The sequence below is a fragment of the Mastigoproctus giganteus genome, chromosome 14, assembly GCF_048544385.1.
Source record: "Mastigoproctus giganteus isolate SK-2022 chromosome 14, ASM4854438v1, whole genome shotgun sequence".
Classification (NCBI taxonomy): Eukaryota; Metazoa; Arthropoda; class Arachnida; order Uropygi; family Thelyphonidae; genus Mastigoproctus; species Mastigoproctus giganteus.
Genome location: NC_143588.1, coordinates 54734887 through 54753116, shown reverse-complemented (window position 1 = coordinate 54753116; position 18230 = coordinate 54734887). Strand labels below are relative to the sequence as shown.

The 18230-nt window shown below is 37.4% G+C and overlaps 1 protein-coding gene across 1 annotated transcript in view; it reads left to right on the top strand.

Annotated features, from left to right (window-relative positions):
- Nucleotides 1-18230, top strand: part of chb (CLIP-associating protein) — a 1004436-nt gene that overhangs the window by 844383 nt on the left and 141823 nt on the right. The window contains exons 31-32 of the mRNA XM_090388867.1: nt 4508-4594; nt 12523-12638. Of these exons, the coding sequence (XP_090244993.1) occupies nt 4508-4594; nt 12523-12638 (203 nt within the window). The remainder of the gene's footprint in view (nt 1-4507; nt 4595-12522; nt 12639-18230) is intronic.

Genomic DNA, 18230 nt, shown 5'->3' with positions numbered 1-18230 from the left:
CAGACAGTTTTTAAATCCAGTACAGTGGGATCAACTGATAATGTTACCAACAGCAAATTCTAATTGGGAAGCATTCAAGGAATTAATCGTAGAAGCTAGTAAACATTTCATATTTCATACCTATAAAGAAATATTGTTCAAGGTTTAGGCCTAAGTGGTTGTCAAATGAACTAAAGAGACTCGTGGCAGAGAAGAAAAATGCGTGGGGTGCTTATAAAATATCAGGCGACACAGAAGCTTATGGCAGATATAAGCTAGTCTATAATCAAGTCACAAAGGAGGTTTTAGGCAGGCGAAGGCAGATTACGAGAAATCTTTGGCAAAGGATGCTAAGAAAAATAGCAAGGATTTCTTTACGTATATAAACTCTAGAAGGAAGGGGATGAATCAGATTGGTCCACTTGATATCGATGGTTCGACTGTTGATGATCCTGCTCAGATAGCAAACAAACTGAATGAGTATTTTACATCTACATTCACACATGAGGAGTTATTAAGGATTGAAAATGCCAGAAGGTTAGCAAATGTAGCATTGTGCTTAATGATTTTGTAATAACTGAGAGCAAAGTGGAGGAGAAATTGTTGAAGTTAATCATAGGAAAGGCACCAGGGGTGGATGGGATCAATCCAGTTATAATAAAAGGAGGCGACAAAGGAAGTAAGCAATCCCTTAGCCATAATTATGAGAACACCATTGGACTCGGGAGGTCCCCATGGACTGGAGATGTTCAAATGTATCCCCAATTTGTAAAGGGGAAAAGAACGTTGACACGAGTAATTACAGACCAGTTAGTTTAACTTCTGTTCCGGGTAAATTAATGTCACTGGTTAAAGATGCATTGCAGGATCATCTAGACAAGACTGCAGCAATAATTCAGACACAGCATGGGTTTGTTAAAGGAAAGTCTTGTCTGACAAATTTGATTGGATATTATGATGTGGTTACAAAGGAACTGGATGCAAAAAATAATTTTGATATCATATACTTTGATTTCAGGAAAGCTTTTGACACTGTTGTGCATGGAAGACTACTTTACAAATTGGAGCAGAATAGTATTAAGGGTAAGTTACTACAATGGAAAAAAGGATGGTTGGGTGGGAGAAGACAGAGGTGGTAATTATGGGCACTGCACTTTGTGGACTAATGTTATTAGTGGAGTCCGACAGGGTTTGGTGTGGGGTCCACTGTTCTTTTGTATATTTATCAATGATAGTGATGAAGGTATATCAGGCTTAGTGTTGAAGTTTGCAGATGATACAAAGGTTGACAGGATTCTTAATGACAGTAATGGCAGTGTGCTACTGCAACAGGTTCTGAAAGATATGGGTAGATGGGCTGAGATGTGGTAACTGAAGTTTAACATTGACAAATGCATATGGGTAGAAGTAATCCCAGAGGAATGTAGCAACTGTGTGGTACTACACTTAGGGTGGTAGAAAATGAAAAAGACCTTGGAGTAATTGTGCAGTCTGATATGAAGTTTTCTGAGCAATGTGGACAGGCTGCCAGAGCCAGTCATGAGGTTTTGTCAATGATATACTGCGATTTTGCTAGCAGGGAAAAGGAGGTGATTGTCCCTCTGTATTAGGCAATGGTCAGGCCACGAGTTGAGTACTGCGTACAGGTCTGGAGGCCTCATTTTAGGAAGGATGTAGATTTGTTTGTGTGTGTATAGAGAAGGGCAACAAGATTGATGAGGGGAATGAAGGGATCCTCTTACCAAGTGAGGCTTAAGTTCTGCAAATTGCAGCGACTAGGCACTTGCAAGGTGATCTGATTGAGGTGTATAAGGCCTTGGGTTGAGCATGCTGAATTCTGATGGGATCCTTCCACTTGTTCAGATTACGAACCTAAGGGGACATAAATTCACATTAAGAAAAGACAGATGTTAGAATATATGTGCAGAAATTTTAACCACCCTTTAGCCAGCGGGTGGTTAATTGTTGGAACAAACTTCCATCTGTCGTTGTGAAGTTGATAGGTTGAATAAATTAAGGAGGAACTGGACAGGCATTTGGAGGGAGTGGTGTGATTTTTTTTTTTTTTTTTTTAGCTGTTGCTGAATAAGTTCATACACTTGCTTTCCTGCATCACATGCCACTACTACTACTATAAGAAAGCAAGCTTATGCAGCATCAGCAAAAAAAAAAAAAACTCTCCCATTTCACTCCTCTGTTCATTCCAAATACCTTTCCAGCTGACGCCTCCGTAGCCAGATGGGCAGGAGCAGCAATGTGTAGCACACGCTTGTTGATTAGACCTGGGTTCAAGCCCATGCCCACCAAATACGGAGGATGTGGAAAGGTCAGGGAATGACCACCGCATATCCCCGGAGCAATATGGTCTTAGTTGCTAATGCTCCTAAAAACCAAATAACAAACAACAAACAAACCTGTCCAGCTCAGCCTTAAATTTTTTGAGGCTATCAACTTCCACAACAAAGGATGGAAGTCTGTTCCACCAACCAACTACCCGCTGGCTAAAGGCAAACTTCTGCACATCTATCCTACATCTGTCTTTCCTCAATTGGAATTTACGCCCTCTCAGGTGATTATTCTGAGCAAGAGGAAGAATCCATTCAGCATTGAGCATGCTCAAACCATTCAAGGCTTTATACACCTCAATCAGATCACCTTGCAGGTGCCTAGCCTCCAGACACTACTTTGCAAAACTTAAGCCTTTCTTCATAAGAGTAACCCTTTGTTCCATTCACTAATCTTGTTGCCCTTCTCTGTACTCATTAAATGTGACCTGACCATTGCCTTATACAAGGGGATAATCACCTCCTTATTCCTGCTTGAAAAATTCCTGCATATCATTGACAAGACACTGTGAGCTTCTCTTGCAGACTGTCTGAATTGTCAGTATAGTACCACAACAGAGTTGATACATCACTCTGGGGTTTCTGCTTCCCATATGTTGTACTTTACATTTGTCAATGTTAAACTTTATTTGCCACCTCTCAGCCCATCTGCTCAACTTTACTAGATCCTGTTGCAGCAGCATACTGTCATTAGTGTTCTGTACCTCTGAATGAGTGTTATCTTCTTTGTATATTGGGTTGGAGTTTCCTTACATTGAGAATGTTAATTAAGCATATTCTTGCTAAAAGATTGAAAGTGTATAAAGTAACTTTTCATGAAATAAATTTAACGAATAATTAAATAATTATCATCAAGAGCATTAAATATTTATCATATTTAACCCTTTTGATGATTATTCTATGTGTGCATAGAAGGGCTTATTTTATTGTAATTTTTTTTTATTCTTAGATCCATTAATTTCTTTGAAAATTTACTATTTCATTTGATTAATAACTGCTAACTATACTATTCATATAGTGATTTTTATCCAGCCTGCATTATTTTATAAAATATCTGTAGATCCATTTCTCAAAGAAAATTTGTGCTAATATTCTACCAAAACAGTTGGTGAAATTTTTCAAAGAAAGCATACAGCATAAACACACAATCATAAATAATAATAATGATAAGCAAGACATGTACAGAATTTGAACATTTTGCTAGAACATTTTGTTTTATTTGTTATATTTTTTAGCATTCAACACTTCTATCATTTTCATCATTTTTTTTCTCCTCCCTATTCTGATCCCAGAATATATCCTGTGCGTAATATTTAATTTTGTTTTTCTTTTAATTTTCTTACTTATGAATACTCCAGTAGTAGAAGGTAAGAGGATTATTAGCACCGTTTCTCAATTTTTTTAAAAAAATTATTCAGAATTTATCAAAGATTTCTGAAAATACCTTATCGCAAATATTTGTGATTACCACTTACCTTTTCCATTTACAGTATTTTTAATTTTTTTCGTTAAGTGATTGAGGGATACTGCATTATGTCATCAGCTTTGCTTGCAGAATATAACAAGCTTACATTAATTATAATTACAGTAATAGCAATAATAAACTATAATTAATTTTAAAAATTCTGTTTAGAAAACATTCAGTATGATACCGTTTGCTTGCATGAAAGAATAAAACAGTATTGTATGATTAAAATCAGTATTAGGTTTAAATGTGCCACAAAAGTTAAACTGTGGTGTTACAGTGCCATTCTAATTTGCCTTAAGTTGTTCATTTATTGTATCTTCCTGACACATGAGTTAAAAATAAATATTTTTTGCATTATCTGTGCTTCATCATCTTCCCATTATTAGCTTTCTAGTGATTTTTATTCACTATAATATCAGGAGTTTACTGTAATTAAAGGATCAAGTATACTTATAAAACTATTTAGGGATATGAACAGTTTTATCTATCTTTAGAACTGAAATTTTGTTTTATGTTTGGTAAATGTTTTTAGGTAACAACCAGTATAATGGTTGTTATATTCTGGCCATATTTTGCGCCAAACTCCATTTAAGCATTTCTTAGTGACTTCTTTCCAAGAACTATCATTGTCTAACATTGTCTAAGCAGAATTTATTAAAAAAGTAATGTTCAGGCTTTTATATTATTTACTTGTTTGCAATATTTCTATTCACAGCATGCAGAAGATGTTCTGGTTTCATTGTTTAGCCTAAATGCCCCAGAGTTTTCTACATTACTTGAACAACTTCCAAAAGCATATCAGGTAATGTGTAATCTAGTTTTGATTTTTTTTTTATTTATTTATTTATTTATTTCTATATTAATTAAAGAATATACACTTCTTTCTACAATTAAAACATACAAGGTACTACTTAGATTATCATAATGACTATACACTATCTTTGATGGAAAAAATAACTGTGTTGTGTACAGGCACGAGCTGTCATACATACACGCGCACACACAGAAACAAAAAACATGATCTTAGTGGTAAATAGTGTGTGGCTGTAAGCTCCATTGAAGATATAAAATGAGAGAACTTCAAAACATTAAATTTTCATTCAGCCAGAGTGCAGAGTTGTACGTTAATTCTCAACAAAACGCAAGCACCTTGTGTAAAATAATAGAGTTAATCTAGTTAAAGTTCTAAAGCTCTAAATTAAAGTTCCTAATAAAGTTGATGTTTTAAATATAGGGATAAATGCACATCTTTATTTAATGATTACAGGCATACCTCGAATAACGAATAGGATGTGTTCCACGAAATTACTTCGTTAAGCGAAACTTCATTTTCAGAGGTAAAATTACTATGGCCAGAATAGAGATACGTTCCTACGTAAAGAAAATGAAAAGCTTTTTTTTTTCGAACAAAGAAAAGTTTTATTAAATAAACAGTCAACTTACATACAAAGCTCTAAATTAAAGTTCCTAATAAAGTTGATGTTTTAAATATAGGGATAAATGCACATCTTTATTTAATGATTACAGGCATACCTCGAATAACGAATAGGATGTGTTCCACGAAATTACTTCGTTAAGCGAAACTTCATTTTCAGAGGTAAAATTACTATGGCCAGAATAGAGATACGTTCCTACGTAAAGAAAATGAAAAGCTTTTTTTTTTCGAACAAAGAAAAGTTTTATTAAATAAACAGTCAACTTACATACAAAGTGAAATCACATTTTAAAATATGAGTCTAAAGTTGATTGCTTGTGCTGTTTTTCTCTTTCATTTAACAATTGCCTATACGGAGTTATTGCATTTAACACTGATCGCTTAACAATAAAACTTCTTCCTAAATCAGGATCATTTTCACTAAAAAAATTTAAAATGTTTTCAATGTCATTTAAGCACCTTTTTAAATCTTTGGTTGTTAACACTTTTTCGGCAGGAACTTCTTTAACTTCGTCTTCATTATCTTTGTCTTCGTTGCTAACAAGGTTTTCTAAATCTTCCACTGAAAAACCATCATCTTCTGCATTCAATAAATTTCTAACATCCTCTTCATCGACATTTTCGAAACCTATTGATTGAACCATCTGGATAACTTCATTTCTAATTTCTTGGATGTTATTTTCTTCTTCTAGTAGAACTTCTGGCCATATTTTGCGCCAAACTCCATTTAAGCATTTCTTAGTGACTTCTTTCCAAGAACTATCAATGTTTTCAATTGCATTTTTAATGGTGTAGTTTTTCCAAAAAGTTTTAACTGTCATTTCCTCTTTATCCTCTAGTTCAGTTAAATTGCTTAATGTTCGACGCAGATAATAAGCTTTAAATGATGCTATTACTCCCTGATCCAATGGTTGAATCAGGGAAGTTGTGTTTGCTGGAAGAAACACAACTTTGACAGGAATGCATGTGTCCAACGTGTTAAGATCAGTAGGATGTCCCGGAGCATTGTCTAACAACAAAAGAGCTTTTTCTTCAAAGTTGTTTTTTTGACAATACCGTTTTACTTCAGGACAAAAGTGGTTAACAAACCAATCAGTAAATAACTCCTTGGTAACCCACGCTTTTCTATTTGCTTTCCATATTACAGGTAAATTCATTTTTATGTTACCTTTTAATGCCCTCGGATTTTCTGAATGGTAAACTAATAACAATTTTAATTTATAATCGCCAGAGGCATTTGATCCAAAGAGTAACGTTAAACGGTCTTTGGCTGCTTTGAACCCAGCAGCTGATTTTTCTTCAATAGAAATGAAGCTTTTTAGTTGGTAGCTTGGTAGCCGTTTCCAGAACAAACCGCTTTCGTCAACATTGAACCCCAAATTTGGTGGAAAATTTTCACGTTCAATTATTTCCTTTAGTTTTTCTGGAAACTTCTCCTGTTAATTTTACACTATGAATCCTGGCCCGTTTTTTAAATTTCTCGAACCGACCACAAGAAGCCCCAAAGGTTTCCGTAATTTCTTCAATTTGTTTAGATTTCAGGTGATTAAACTGGAATATTTTTTTATGTTAAATGGGGCTTGAAATTGCGGACTTCGTTATATCGAAGCTTTGTTATCAGAGGTAGTAGTAGTAGTAGTGGCACATGATGCAAGAAAGCAAGTGTAGGAGCTTATGCAGCATCAGCCAAAAAAAAAAAAAAAAAAAAAATCACACCATTCCCTCCAAATGCCTGTCCAGTTCCTCCTTAAATTTATTTAACCTATCAACTTCTACAACGACAGATGGAAGTTTGTTCCAGCAATTAACCACCCGCTGGCTAAAGGCAAATTTCCGCACATCTATTCTACATCTGTCCTTTCTTAATTTGAACTTATGTCCCCGTAGGTTGGTAATCTGAACAAGTGGAAGGATCCCATCAGAATTCAGCGTGCTCAACCCATTCAAGGCCTTATACACCTCAATCAAATCACCGCGCAGGTGCCTAGTCTCCAGCCACTGCAATTTGCAGAACTTAAGCCTCTCTTGGTAAGAGAATCCCTTCATTCCCCTCACCAATCGTGTTGCTCTTCTCTGTACACGCTCAAGCAAATCTACATCCTTCCTAAAATGAGGCCTCCAGACCTGTACGCAGTACTCAAGGCGTAGCCTGACCATTGCCTTATACAGAGGGACAATCACCTCCTTTTCCCTGCTAGCAAAATTCCTATATATCATTGACAAAACCCCATGACCCGCCCTAGCAGCCTGTCTGCACTGCTCAGAAAACTTCATATCTGACTGCACAATTACTCCCAGGTCTTTTTCATTTTCTACCACTTTAAGTGTAGTACCACACAGTTGGTACGTTTCTCTGGGGTTACTTCTACCCATATACAGTACTTTGCATTTGTCAAGGTTGAACTTCAGTTGCCACTTCTTAGCCCATCTGCCCAAATTATCTAGATCCTGTTGCAGTAGCACACTGCCATTACTGTCATTAACAACCCTGCCAACCTTTGTGTCATCTGCAAACTTCGACATTAAGCCTGATATACCTTCATCAATATCATTGATAAATGCACAAAACAACAGTGGACCCAACACCGAACCCTGTGGGACTCCACTAATAACATTAGTCCACGAAGAGCAGCACCCATTGATTACCACCCTCTGTCTTCTCCCACTTAACCATCCTTTTATCCATTGTAGCAACATACCCTTAATACCATTCTGCTCCAATTTGTACAGTAGTCTTCCATGCGCAACAGTGTCAAAAGCTTTCCTGAAATCCAAGTATATGATATCAAAATTATTTTTTGCATCCAGTTCCTTTGTGACCACATCATAATAACCAATCAAATTTGTCAGACAAGACTTTCCCTTAACAAACCCATGCTGTGTTTGAATTATTGCTGCAGTCTTGTCTAGATGATCCTGCAATGCATCTTTAACCAGCAACTCCATTATTTTACCCTGAACAGAAGTTAAACTAACTGGTCTGTAATTACTCGTGTCACCCTTCGATCCACCTTTGTGAATTGGGGACACATTCGCACATCTCCAGTCCGTGGGAACCTCCCCTGAGTCCAAGGATGCTCTCATAATTATGGCTAAGGGTTTGCTTAGTTGCTTTGCCGCCTCCTTTAAAATAACTGGTTAGATCCCATCCACCCCAGGTGCCTTTCTTATGTTTAACTTCAACAATTTCTCCTCCACTTTGCTCTCAGTTATTACAAAATCATTAAGCACACTGCTACAATTTGATAACCTTCTTCCATTTTCAAATTGTAATAATTCTTCACGTGTGAATGTAGATGCAAAATACTCATTCAGTTTGTTTGCTATCTGAGCAGGATCATCAACAGTCGAACCATCGATGTCAAGTGGACCAATCAGATTCATCCCCTTCCTTTTAGAGTTTATATAAGTAAAGAAATCCTTGCTGTTTTTCTTAGCATCTTTTGCCAAAGATTTCTCGTAATCCGCCTTTGCCTGCCGAACCTCCTTTGTGACCTGATTACAGACTAGCTTATATCTGCCACAGGCTTCTGCGTCACCTGATAATTTATATGCATCCCATGCATTTTTCTTCTCTGTCACGAGTCTCATTAGTTCATTTGATAACCATTTAGGCCTAAACCTTGAACGATATTTCTTAATCGGTATATAAAGTCTAGTAGCTTCCACGATTAATTCTTTGAATGCTTCCCACTTAGAATTTACTGTTTGTAACATCGTCAGTTGATCCCACTGTACAGAATTTAAAAACTGTCTGAGACCACTGTACTCCCCTTTACGGAAGCAAAAACCCTTTCCTTTACCCCTGACAGTAGTTACCTCTTTGAGTAAATCCCACTTCAGCACACTGTGATCACTGCCACCTAGTGGTTCCTTTATCTGCAAATTCTTAATACACGAATGATCACTGCTGATAACCAGATCAAGAGTGTTACTTTCTCTGGTTGCCTCTCGAACATGCTGCTGCAGAAAACAATCATCCAATAACTCCACAAAAGTCTGACTAGTGTGTGAGTGACCAACCCACAAGTTCCAGTCAATATCTGGGAAGTTAAAATACCCCATTATAAGACATTCTGATTTACTGGCCCACTCTATTTCTCTGTACAATTGTTCATTGTACTCATTCAAGTCATTAGGCCTGTAACACACTCCTACTCTTATTTTTCCTTTCGCAGTGCTTATCTCACACCAAACTGACTCAACAGAGCACTGTTCATCTATATTAACTGGGTGCACTTCCTTTGATTTTATGTTTTTCTTAATTAACAGCATAACACCCCCTCCCTTTCTGTCCTGTCTATCCTTTCTGTACACATTGTACTCCCCAAATTCCAGTTCTGCATTCCTTATATCTTTGTGACACCACGTATCTGCTATCCCAACAATATCCGCCTTTGATGTCTTGACCAACACTTCAAATTCATCAAATTTATTTACTATACTTCTAGCATTGGTATACATGCTCCTATGCCTATTCCTTGTTACCCTAACACATCCCATATACCCAACTATTCCATGATGACTGCCATCCGTCCCTGAAACCCCCAACACCCCTCGCTCCAGGTCACTTCTTATTCTAATAGAAGTTGTGCAAGAATCACCTTCACCTCTGCCTGCGGTTACTGTTAAACTATTAGTCTTTGTATCCCCCCAAACTAGCAGTTTTCCGACCCACCTAACACTGCCTCGATAGCATCAGCAAATATTCTTGCACCCTTTCTATTTAAGTGTATCCCATCCCTGTAGAAGCAATCTCTCCTGTTAACAAGTACAGTCCAGGCTGAAAAAAATTCTACCCCTTGAGCCTTGCACAATCTTTCCAGGGCCGAATTGATTGACAAGGCTCTCATCATGTACTCCCTCCTAGCGTGTCTGGGCAGAATTGCAGACACTTTCAAATTCAACCCTATTTCACGGCTTTTTTTCAACAGTGACCTGTACTTGTTGAGTAATTCCGCCGGTCTCCTACTCTTAATATCATTAGTGCCAACGTGTACAACTATATCACCTTTTGTGCCCTTGAAAGATGATATCCGCTCTACAACGTCATCAACCTTTGCCCCTGGCAGACATACCCTGGTCCTGTTCCACCTATCCTTTTTACAAAATATATTCCCTGTATTTCATTCCAGAAATTAATATTTATGAATTAATAAATATTGTAGCTGCACATTTCAACATTAGAGCCAACCTTCGTGTATCAAGCAGCACAGAAAAATCACCAAAAGCAGAAGATGCTAGTTCCATAGGAAATAGTGAAAATAAAATAAACTACCATTTTTGACTCCTCCTTGTGTAGGTATTTATCCAGTTGACTTTGGAATTTCTCCCCCACTGTCAGAACAACCATCCTTGGTGGCAACTTATTCTAATAATTAACAATTTCCTGGATAAAAGAGAACTTCCTACAATCCAGTCTGGACCATACCATCTGAAATTTGAATTTATGGTCTTTAGTTCTGGAATCATTAATAACAGTGAAAACTTTGCCATCGTTCATTTTACTTTCCACCTCTCAGAGCCTTATATAGTCAGTCAAGTGTTTCCTCTAAGGTGCCTGGAATCTTTGGCTCATGTATTCGAAATCTTTCCTCTCCTTTTTGCCAATCTCTCCAGATGCATTACTTGCCTTTGGACCCGTTCAAGAAGTTCTCTGTTTTTTTTTTTTTAAGGTGCAGTCTCCACACTTGAACATAGTATTCCAAACATGGTCTTACAATTGTGCATCAGGATTATAACCTCTATATCTCTATAAGCTAAGTTTCATGAATAGCAATTTCTTTTCAATAGAACAACACAGGCCGTATTTTCTGTCTGTCTACACTGCTCTAAGAACTTCATGGCCCACTAAATTGTAACTCTCAAATCTCTTTATTCTTGTTGTTTATACACTGCCTTGGCAAAATTAACAGAACAAAATTTTTTTCATTAATATTCTATTGTGAACAGTATTGCTGAAGATGAATATTTGATATAATAGACATTTTGGCATGCATATTCTGAGTGAGGATCCAATAGAAATCGATCTGCCACCTTACAGAGCCGCATATTATGCAGATTATTCGTGTTTGTGAAAATGCAGGTCATTACCACATCACTTCATTCCTCTTTTTTGGCTTGCTCAGTGGGAGAGTACTCAGGATGGCAAGTCATCGTCTTTTAGACGATTCTTTCAGATGGCAGACCATTGTAACACGAATCCAGGCAGAGGTGGCATGTTGGCTTAGTTCTGTTGTCTTGGCACAATGGAAGCAATTTCACAAGACAGGAGCCATTGTAAGAAGAGCTGGGCAAGGTCACCCAAAGGCTATGTCAGCCCTATCAAACCGTTATCTGGCTCTAACAACAAGCAGAACCCTATGATGTCCTTTGTCTCTTGAGGTTGCTGCGACTGTAGGTGAAAACATTTCCAACCAGACCACATTAAGAAGGCTCAATTCAAGTGGACTCTATGCAAGGAAGCTAGTGGTTTGTATCCCATTAACTCCTTCTGTTTAAACCCTTCTTTTCTGTTTAGGAGATATCCCCTTCTTCATCCCCTTTCTTTCTATCCTCTTTCCTTCCCTACCAGTTCCTATACTTCTCCTTCTATAAACTCTTCCTTTCCTTATTTACATTCAGGTTTTCTGGGTAGTGGAGCCTGGCTGCCTCATGTGGCTTGGAATGGGAGTTGGGGGCAAGGAACTGGGTGTTTCCTGCCCCCTGGCTGCAAAATGCCAGGCACCAGCACACAACATTCAACAGAACACACACACCTGCCAGCCTTGGTGCTGTGCCCTTACAGATGCACCAGCAGCGTATAAGGGAAACTCTGATTACCACCATTTATAAAATCATACTTTGAATCCCATTAACTCAAACCACCACAAATGCACTTGAGGTGACCTTGTAAAAGTGTAATCTACATTTGTACTTGTGAAAGGATTAAATAAAATATAATGTATATTAATGGGCAAGTTCTCTTTTTCTTAATTAAATTTGTTCCTTTAGCTGTGAGAAATTGAGAGAATAGAAAGCAATGATTCTTCTATCTCTAAATACAATTTCTAATATGATGGATTGCCGGGAGGGTGGGGGAGGGGGTGTATGATTTACAATTTTTGGGATCTGTTATTAAAAAAAAAAATGCAGAGAAACATAGTGTAAATATAATAGTATAGAGGCCATAGGTGTAACTAATAACAGTATGTTAAACTAACTTGACAGTTTAATATTGTTTATGATAGCTGTATATAAGTAAATTTTTAAGTTCTGAACTGTATATATATATATTTTTTTTTTTTTTTTTTTAGGATAGTGCTTTCCAACTACTTCACTCTCAGCTGCGTCGATATAGTGCTGATAGATATCAGAAATCTCCATGTGCCGTCATGTCCCATCTTCAATCCTCAAATACCACTTTGCCACGGTAATATAAAGAATTTTAGAGAAAGATATTAGATATCATACCTAATAAAATTTTTTTTTTAAACAAACATCAAATAAATGTAACTGATCAAGATAAGCATAACTTATTCATGTAAATTATATTTTTAAAATGAGTATTTGTCTGAATTATAATCAAATTAAACTGTACCACATGAAAATGATACAGCAATCAACCTGCCAGTGTAATAGATTTCAATAAAGGTGGCCATTCTTAAACAGTCAGTATAAAAATGGTGCAAAAGTAAAGGTAGGTGAAATTAACTGTCGGCACACTGTTTGAACTCTGGGCTATTAGTAATAATGCTTCGTTTTTGTTTATAGCTTGGGACATTTTTATTTATTTTTTTTTTTTTTTCTTGTATTTAAGTTAATGTATATACAAACAATAAACTTTTAATAAAATTTTATTTTGTTCTGATTTACAGCTCAGCCCAAATGTAACTGTTTACTTTTAATTTTGAATTCCAGACTATTATTTATGAATTTTCAGAATGGTGACAAGTTTGGAATATTGTTATTTCTCAGCATTGTGAAAATTACGCCACTTGGATGCATTCCCTGATGTGGTGGCAGCCAACATGTTAAAAGAGGCTTCATTCTCAAAATTACATATATTTTGATGTGAATGGCCGTTCAGTATGTTAAACTAAACTCTAAACTAAATTAAGTCTGTGCAAGTAATTACTTTTGACCATCTTTCCTACCGTTCACTTTAAAACATTTTTCATCTCAACCAATTATTGTAATTTGCATTGTATTAGCATAGACAAAGCAAGATCCTTTCTTTTAGGGGCTTAGATATCAGTATTTCCATCATGAATTAAAGCTAAAATTTGGATATTTTATTGCATATTTAAATTTGGGAGAAATTCCTGATATCTTTACTAACATAGCAGTGTTTTCAACCCCTATTGTTACAAAAAAAAAAAAAAAATGCTTGCATGCATTGCACCTGACAGGCGCTGAACTTTCAATGTTATTTTTGATTAAATAAAACTTGTTAATTTTGCTGGAGAAAAATTGCTTATAAAAATAAAACTGGCTCTTCCATTCTCATATACCCATTATAAGCATGCAATTTTCAGAAATGCAATTTGAACATTTTTCTGTTTATTATGTATATAAATATTTAAAAAATTAAATAAAGGAAAAATGAAAAAATAAACAGTGAAACAAACATTTGTAGTTGCAAAGCATTATGTACTACATGTTGCAGGAGCACAATTAAAATATAAAATAAGAATAAGCCAATTGTATGTCTGGTGAAGTAAATGGCAAATAGAAAGTAAACCAGTACATAACTGTAGCAACAAAAGGAAGGAAAGAGAATAAACCAAGTTAAAGGGTATTGCATAAAAAATGCATTCTTAAAATAATTTATAAAAAAATCCCAATTAATACAAATTCAGCACAGCACTTTACTGCACGTATTAAATTAAGGTTTAATAGTAAATACACCTGAATAACTTGTATATTTTCCAGTAGCAAGATGTAAAGATGAGAAAATATATGATCATAAGATAATCGTGATTTAATGACAAACTCTCAGAAACAGTATGAGTGATATTAATGTCAAAATAGGAATAAGAAACAACCAAATATTTTTGGTCATAAAATTTAGAACTTGCACCAGAAATGAGTGAGGTGTGTGTGTGTGTGTGTGTGTGTGTGTGTGTGTGTGTGTGTGTGTGTGTGTGTGTGTGTGCGTGCGTGCGTGCAGACATGAAAACTCCTCTATTGCCTGACATTGATATTGTTCCAACTAAAAAGCAAAACAATAGTGCATACCTCCAACTCAAAATAATGTAGGACAGATTAATGTAGGCAAAAATAAATAATTAACTTTATGTACTCTCAGTGGTATTTGCTTATGAAAATAACTTACACATCAATATGGAGTATGGTCTCTGTGAACAGTAATACAAACACAAAAAGCCAAAGATCATGATAAGAAGTCAAGAAGGTAACTAATATCATCTTAGTGTACTGCAAGTTGAACAACAGTGGTAGAAGGCTGAGATGTTGAGGTCAGTGAACATGAAGATGTGGAAGTGCTTCCACATCTACATGTTCACATTATATAGATACTATTGGTATGTGAGCTGTGTGGCTTAGGCAGGCATTACCCTGCTGGAAAATGTCATTTAGAAAAGAGCAGCACTGGCCTTTGGTTCAGTATAATGCCTTGTCATTAACAGACCATCAGTAACAACCAGAAGTAAATAGCAATCCATACCATGATTCCAACTGTCACTAATTAAAACATTAATTCAATGTTTAATGTTTTAGATGTGTCATTGTACGGGAAATTCCATGCTCACATGGAATTCCCTGATGTAGGCTGGATCATCTCTATCCCCGGTGTGTCTGCAGATGACTATATGGCTACCATTGGATCCCAAACAGAAAAACATTATTCATCACTACACAACACAATATCATTCTTGTATCCAAGTAGCTCTCCATGTACCACTGCAAATGCTGACAATGATAGAATAGAAGCAGTAGATTGGAAGAATATAACCCACTTCTGGTTGCCATCTGTTAATCATGCTTTCCAACATAGGCAAAAACAGAATTGTGGCAGATCTGTTTGCTACAGTTCCCCCATGTTAACTGTCACTACTCAGTGGATTTGTTGATCCTCCCATTTTGATATTTTTCTGGTGCCCCAAGAGTGTGGTGACAAGCTGTGAGTACCTTTGCTTCCAGCAAAGTCCAACCATCATGAGTCACATTAACACAGTAAGTTGCCACAAGTGGCAATTTGCCATGTTGACCATTCTGCTTCTGAAAATCCAATTGCCAACTATGGAACAACGAAGTCCACCCATTCAGGCATCACCGGTCACAGGGTTAACGTGGCAAATTGCCACACGAGTGGCTATTTGCCATGTTGATCATCCAGCTTCTGAAAATCCAGTAATCTAATTTCTTTCAAAGCCTGTTGGCCTTATATAATGTCACCTTTCACATTATAAAGGCATTGTGCACTCTTAGACTGTCATTCACTTAGTGTTTTGTTTGCCTTGTATTGTTACACAAATTTTTATAGCAACTTCAGGTTCCTACATCAGTGCAGTAAAAGATGTGTTATTGGACAGTCAGGGGTGCAAGGGGTGCACTGTACCCAGGCGCCAATGTTCAAGGGGAACTTGAAAACCTGAAACATACATGAAGAAAGTTTTCGAAGGGACTGCAGTCCCTTGCTATTTACTTCTGGTTGTTACTGATGGTCTGTTAATGACAAGGCATTATACTGAACCAAAGGCCAGTGCTGCTCTTTCCTAAATGACATTCAGAACCTCATTAGGGATATCTTCAAGGTTAGCTGGATGTCTTGGAGCATAGTTGAGGAGAATAAAAACAACGTTTTTGGCCAAGTTGTTTGCTGCACAAAATTGGACACCTCCAGTCAAAAGTATGAAATGTACTATTCACTAAAAAGGGTCTGGGTCACCCACGCCTTCTTATTAGAGCGCCAGAAAACAGGGCGCCTCCGTAGCTGGGTGGGAAGGAGCAGCAGTGCATAGCACATGCTTCTTGATTAGACCGGGGTTCGAGCCCGTCACAACCAAATATGGAGGATGCAGAAAAGGTCAGGGAATGACCACCACATATTCCCGGAGTAATATGGCTTTAGTTGCTAATGCTCCTAAAAATCAAAATAACAAACAACAGCCAGAAAACAGGAAGTGTAGTCTTCACAATGCCCTCCATAACATGTGGATTCTCTAAATGGTAAACCAACATCGGCTTTAACTTAAAAGTGCCTGATGCATTACCACCCAGAAGTAATGTGATCTGATCTTTTTCAGCCTTAAAACTAGGAGCAGACCACAGGCTATGTACATCCTACCAGGCTTCTTCTAGTACAGCCCTATTTGATCAACATTAAAGGCCAAGTCGGGGTGTATCAGCTTTCATCCCGTAACTTTTGGAATATGGCAGAATATTCCTCGGAACCTGCAGTGTTGGTGGTGCCGAGGAATATTCTGCCCCCTCAAAAACTGGACCACCTCACCAGTAAATTTTACATTGTGAATTCTGGTCCAGTTTTTGAACCAGGAAAGCCAGCCCCTGCTGGCCGAAAATGATTCAGTCCCTCCCAATTCCTCAGTAATTTCATTGAATAAGCTCCTAGCCTTGTCCATAACCACTGCCTGTATTACAGGAATGTTATTTCGGTTCATATTGTCTATCCACAGCATTAATAACTTCATCTTCTCCATTATTTCACTCCTTGAATAGGTTGTTCTAGAATGACGCATGTACCTGGCCGTCCACACGGTGTAACAGGAAACGTGATTCATCGGACCGGCCGACCTTCTTCCAATCATTCAAGGTCCAGTTTCAACGTCGCTTGCCCATTTTAGCCTCTGTTGCTAGTGAACCGTGGTTAGTGTGGGCACTCGGAGTGGCCTGCGGCTATGCAGCCCCATTTTCATCAGGGTTTGATGTAATGTGTGTTGTGACACATTACTCCCGTCACCAGCATTCCAATTACCGGCGAGTTGCACTTCTGTTGCCACCTGCCATCTGGGAGAGCCTTCACTCACCTCAAGAATCGATGAGCCGTGATCGTCCAACACTTTGCCAGCGGTTCGGGGGTTCCCCCTCCTCGGAACACTTTCAGTAGGTACTAACCATGGCTGACCGTCACCACCAGCCGTGCCGTTACGGATATGCTCTGACCCAGTCATCTGGCCATTACAATTTGGTCTTTGTCAAACTTGCTTAAGTCCGCTGCCTTTCCCATCTGAAGAACAAGAGTAACACTGATTAGCGGAGCTCAGTATCAGGTGTTTTTTATACCGTGTCCCGACCAGCACACATGCCGTAGTTCACCTGCAGTTGCTTCGATTCATTACGACTTTCTGGTCGTAATGTTTTGGCTCATCGGTGTATGTGTTGTATGCTGCAGGAATTAATTTTTCGGCTTACCTATTCGTATTTTGGTGTAATCATTTTATTTGTCTGAACAGTTTTTTTTTTTTTTTTTTTCCCCCTTTTGGTCTCTGTATGAGTTATTATCTGTTTTATTCTTGAATGGATTGTATAAGCTCAGTGCTATTCGAATCTTTCCTCTTGCTCAGACTACATACATGAGGGAGCAAGCATAAATTCACATTGAAGAAGAATAGTTGTGGGTTGGATGTGAGGAAATCTGCCTTCAGACAGAGTGTGGTTGATTGTTGGAACAGACTCTCATCTTGAGTTTGAATAAATTCAAGAAAGAACTTGATAAACTGTTAGATAGGGTGAAATGGGAATTTCCCCCCCCCCCCTTCTAATGCAGTATAAGCTTGTTTATTGCATTATTTGCCACTGCTGCTACTAATAATCTCACTGAACAGTTAAGACTGCTACAAGAGTGGTTAGTGCCTATTATGGACCTAGGAATATCTTTTGGGTATGTAGAAAAGGATAACAAGTGTGTATGTATGAGTGTGGACATGCATATCCCCACCCAAGAATGTGGTTGCAGTTCCCCAAGTAAATGCAGTACCAACCAACCCAACAAACAGTCATTTTTGAGCTTAATTTTAGTGTGCAGGAATGCTTTAAATGA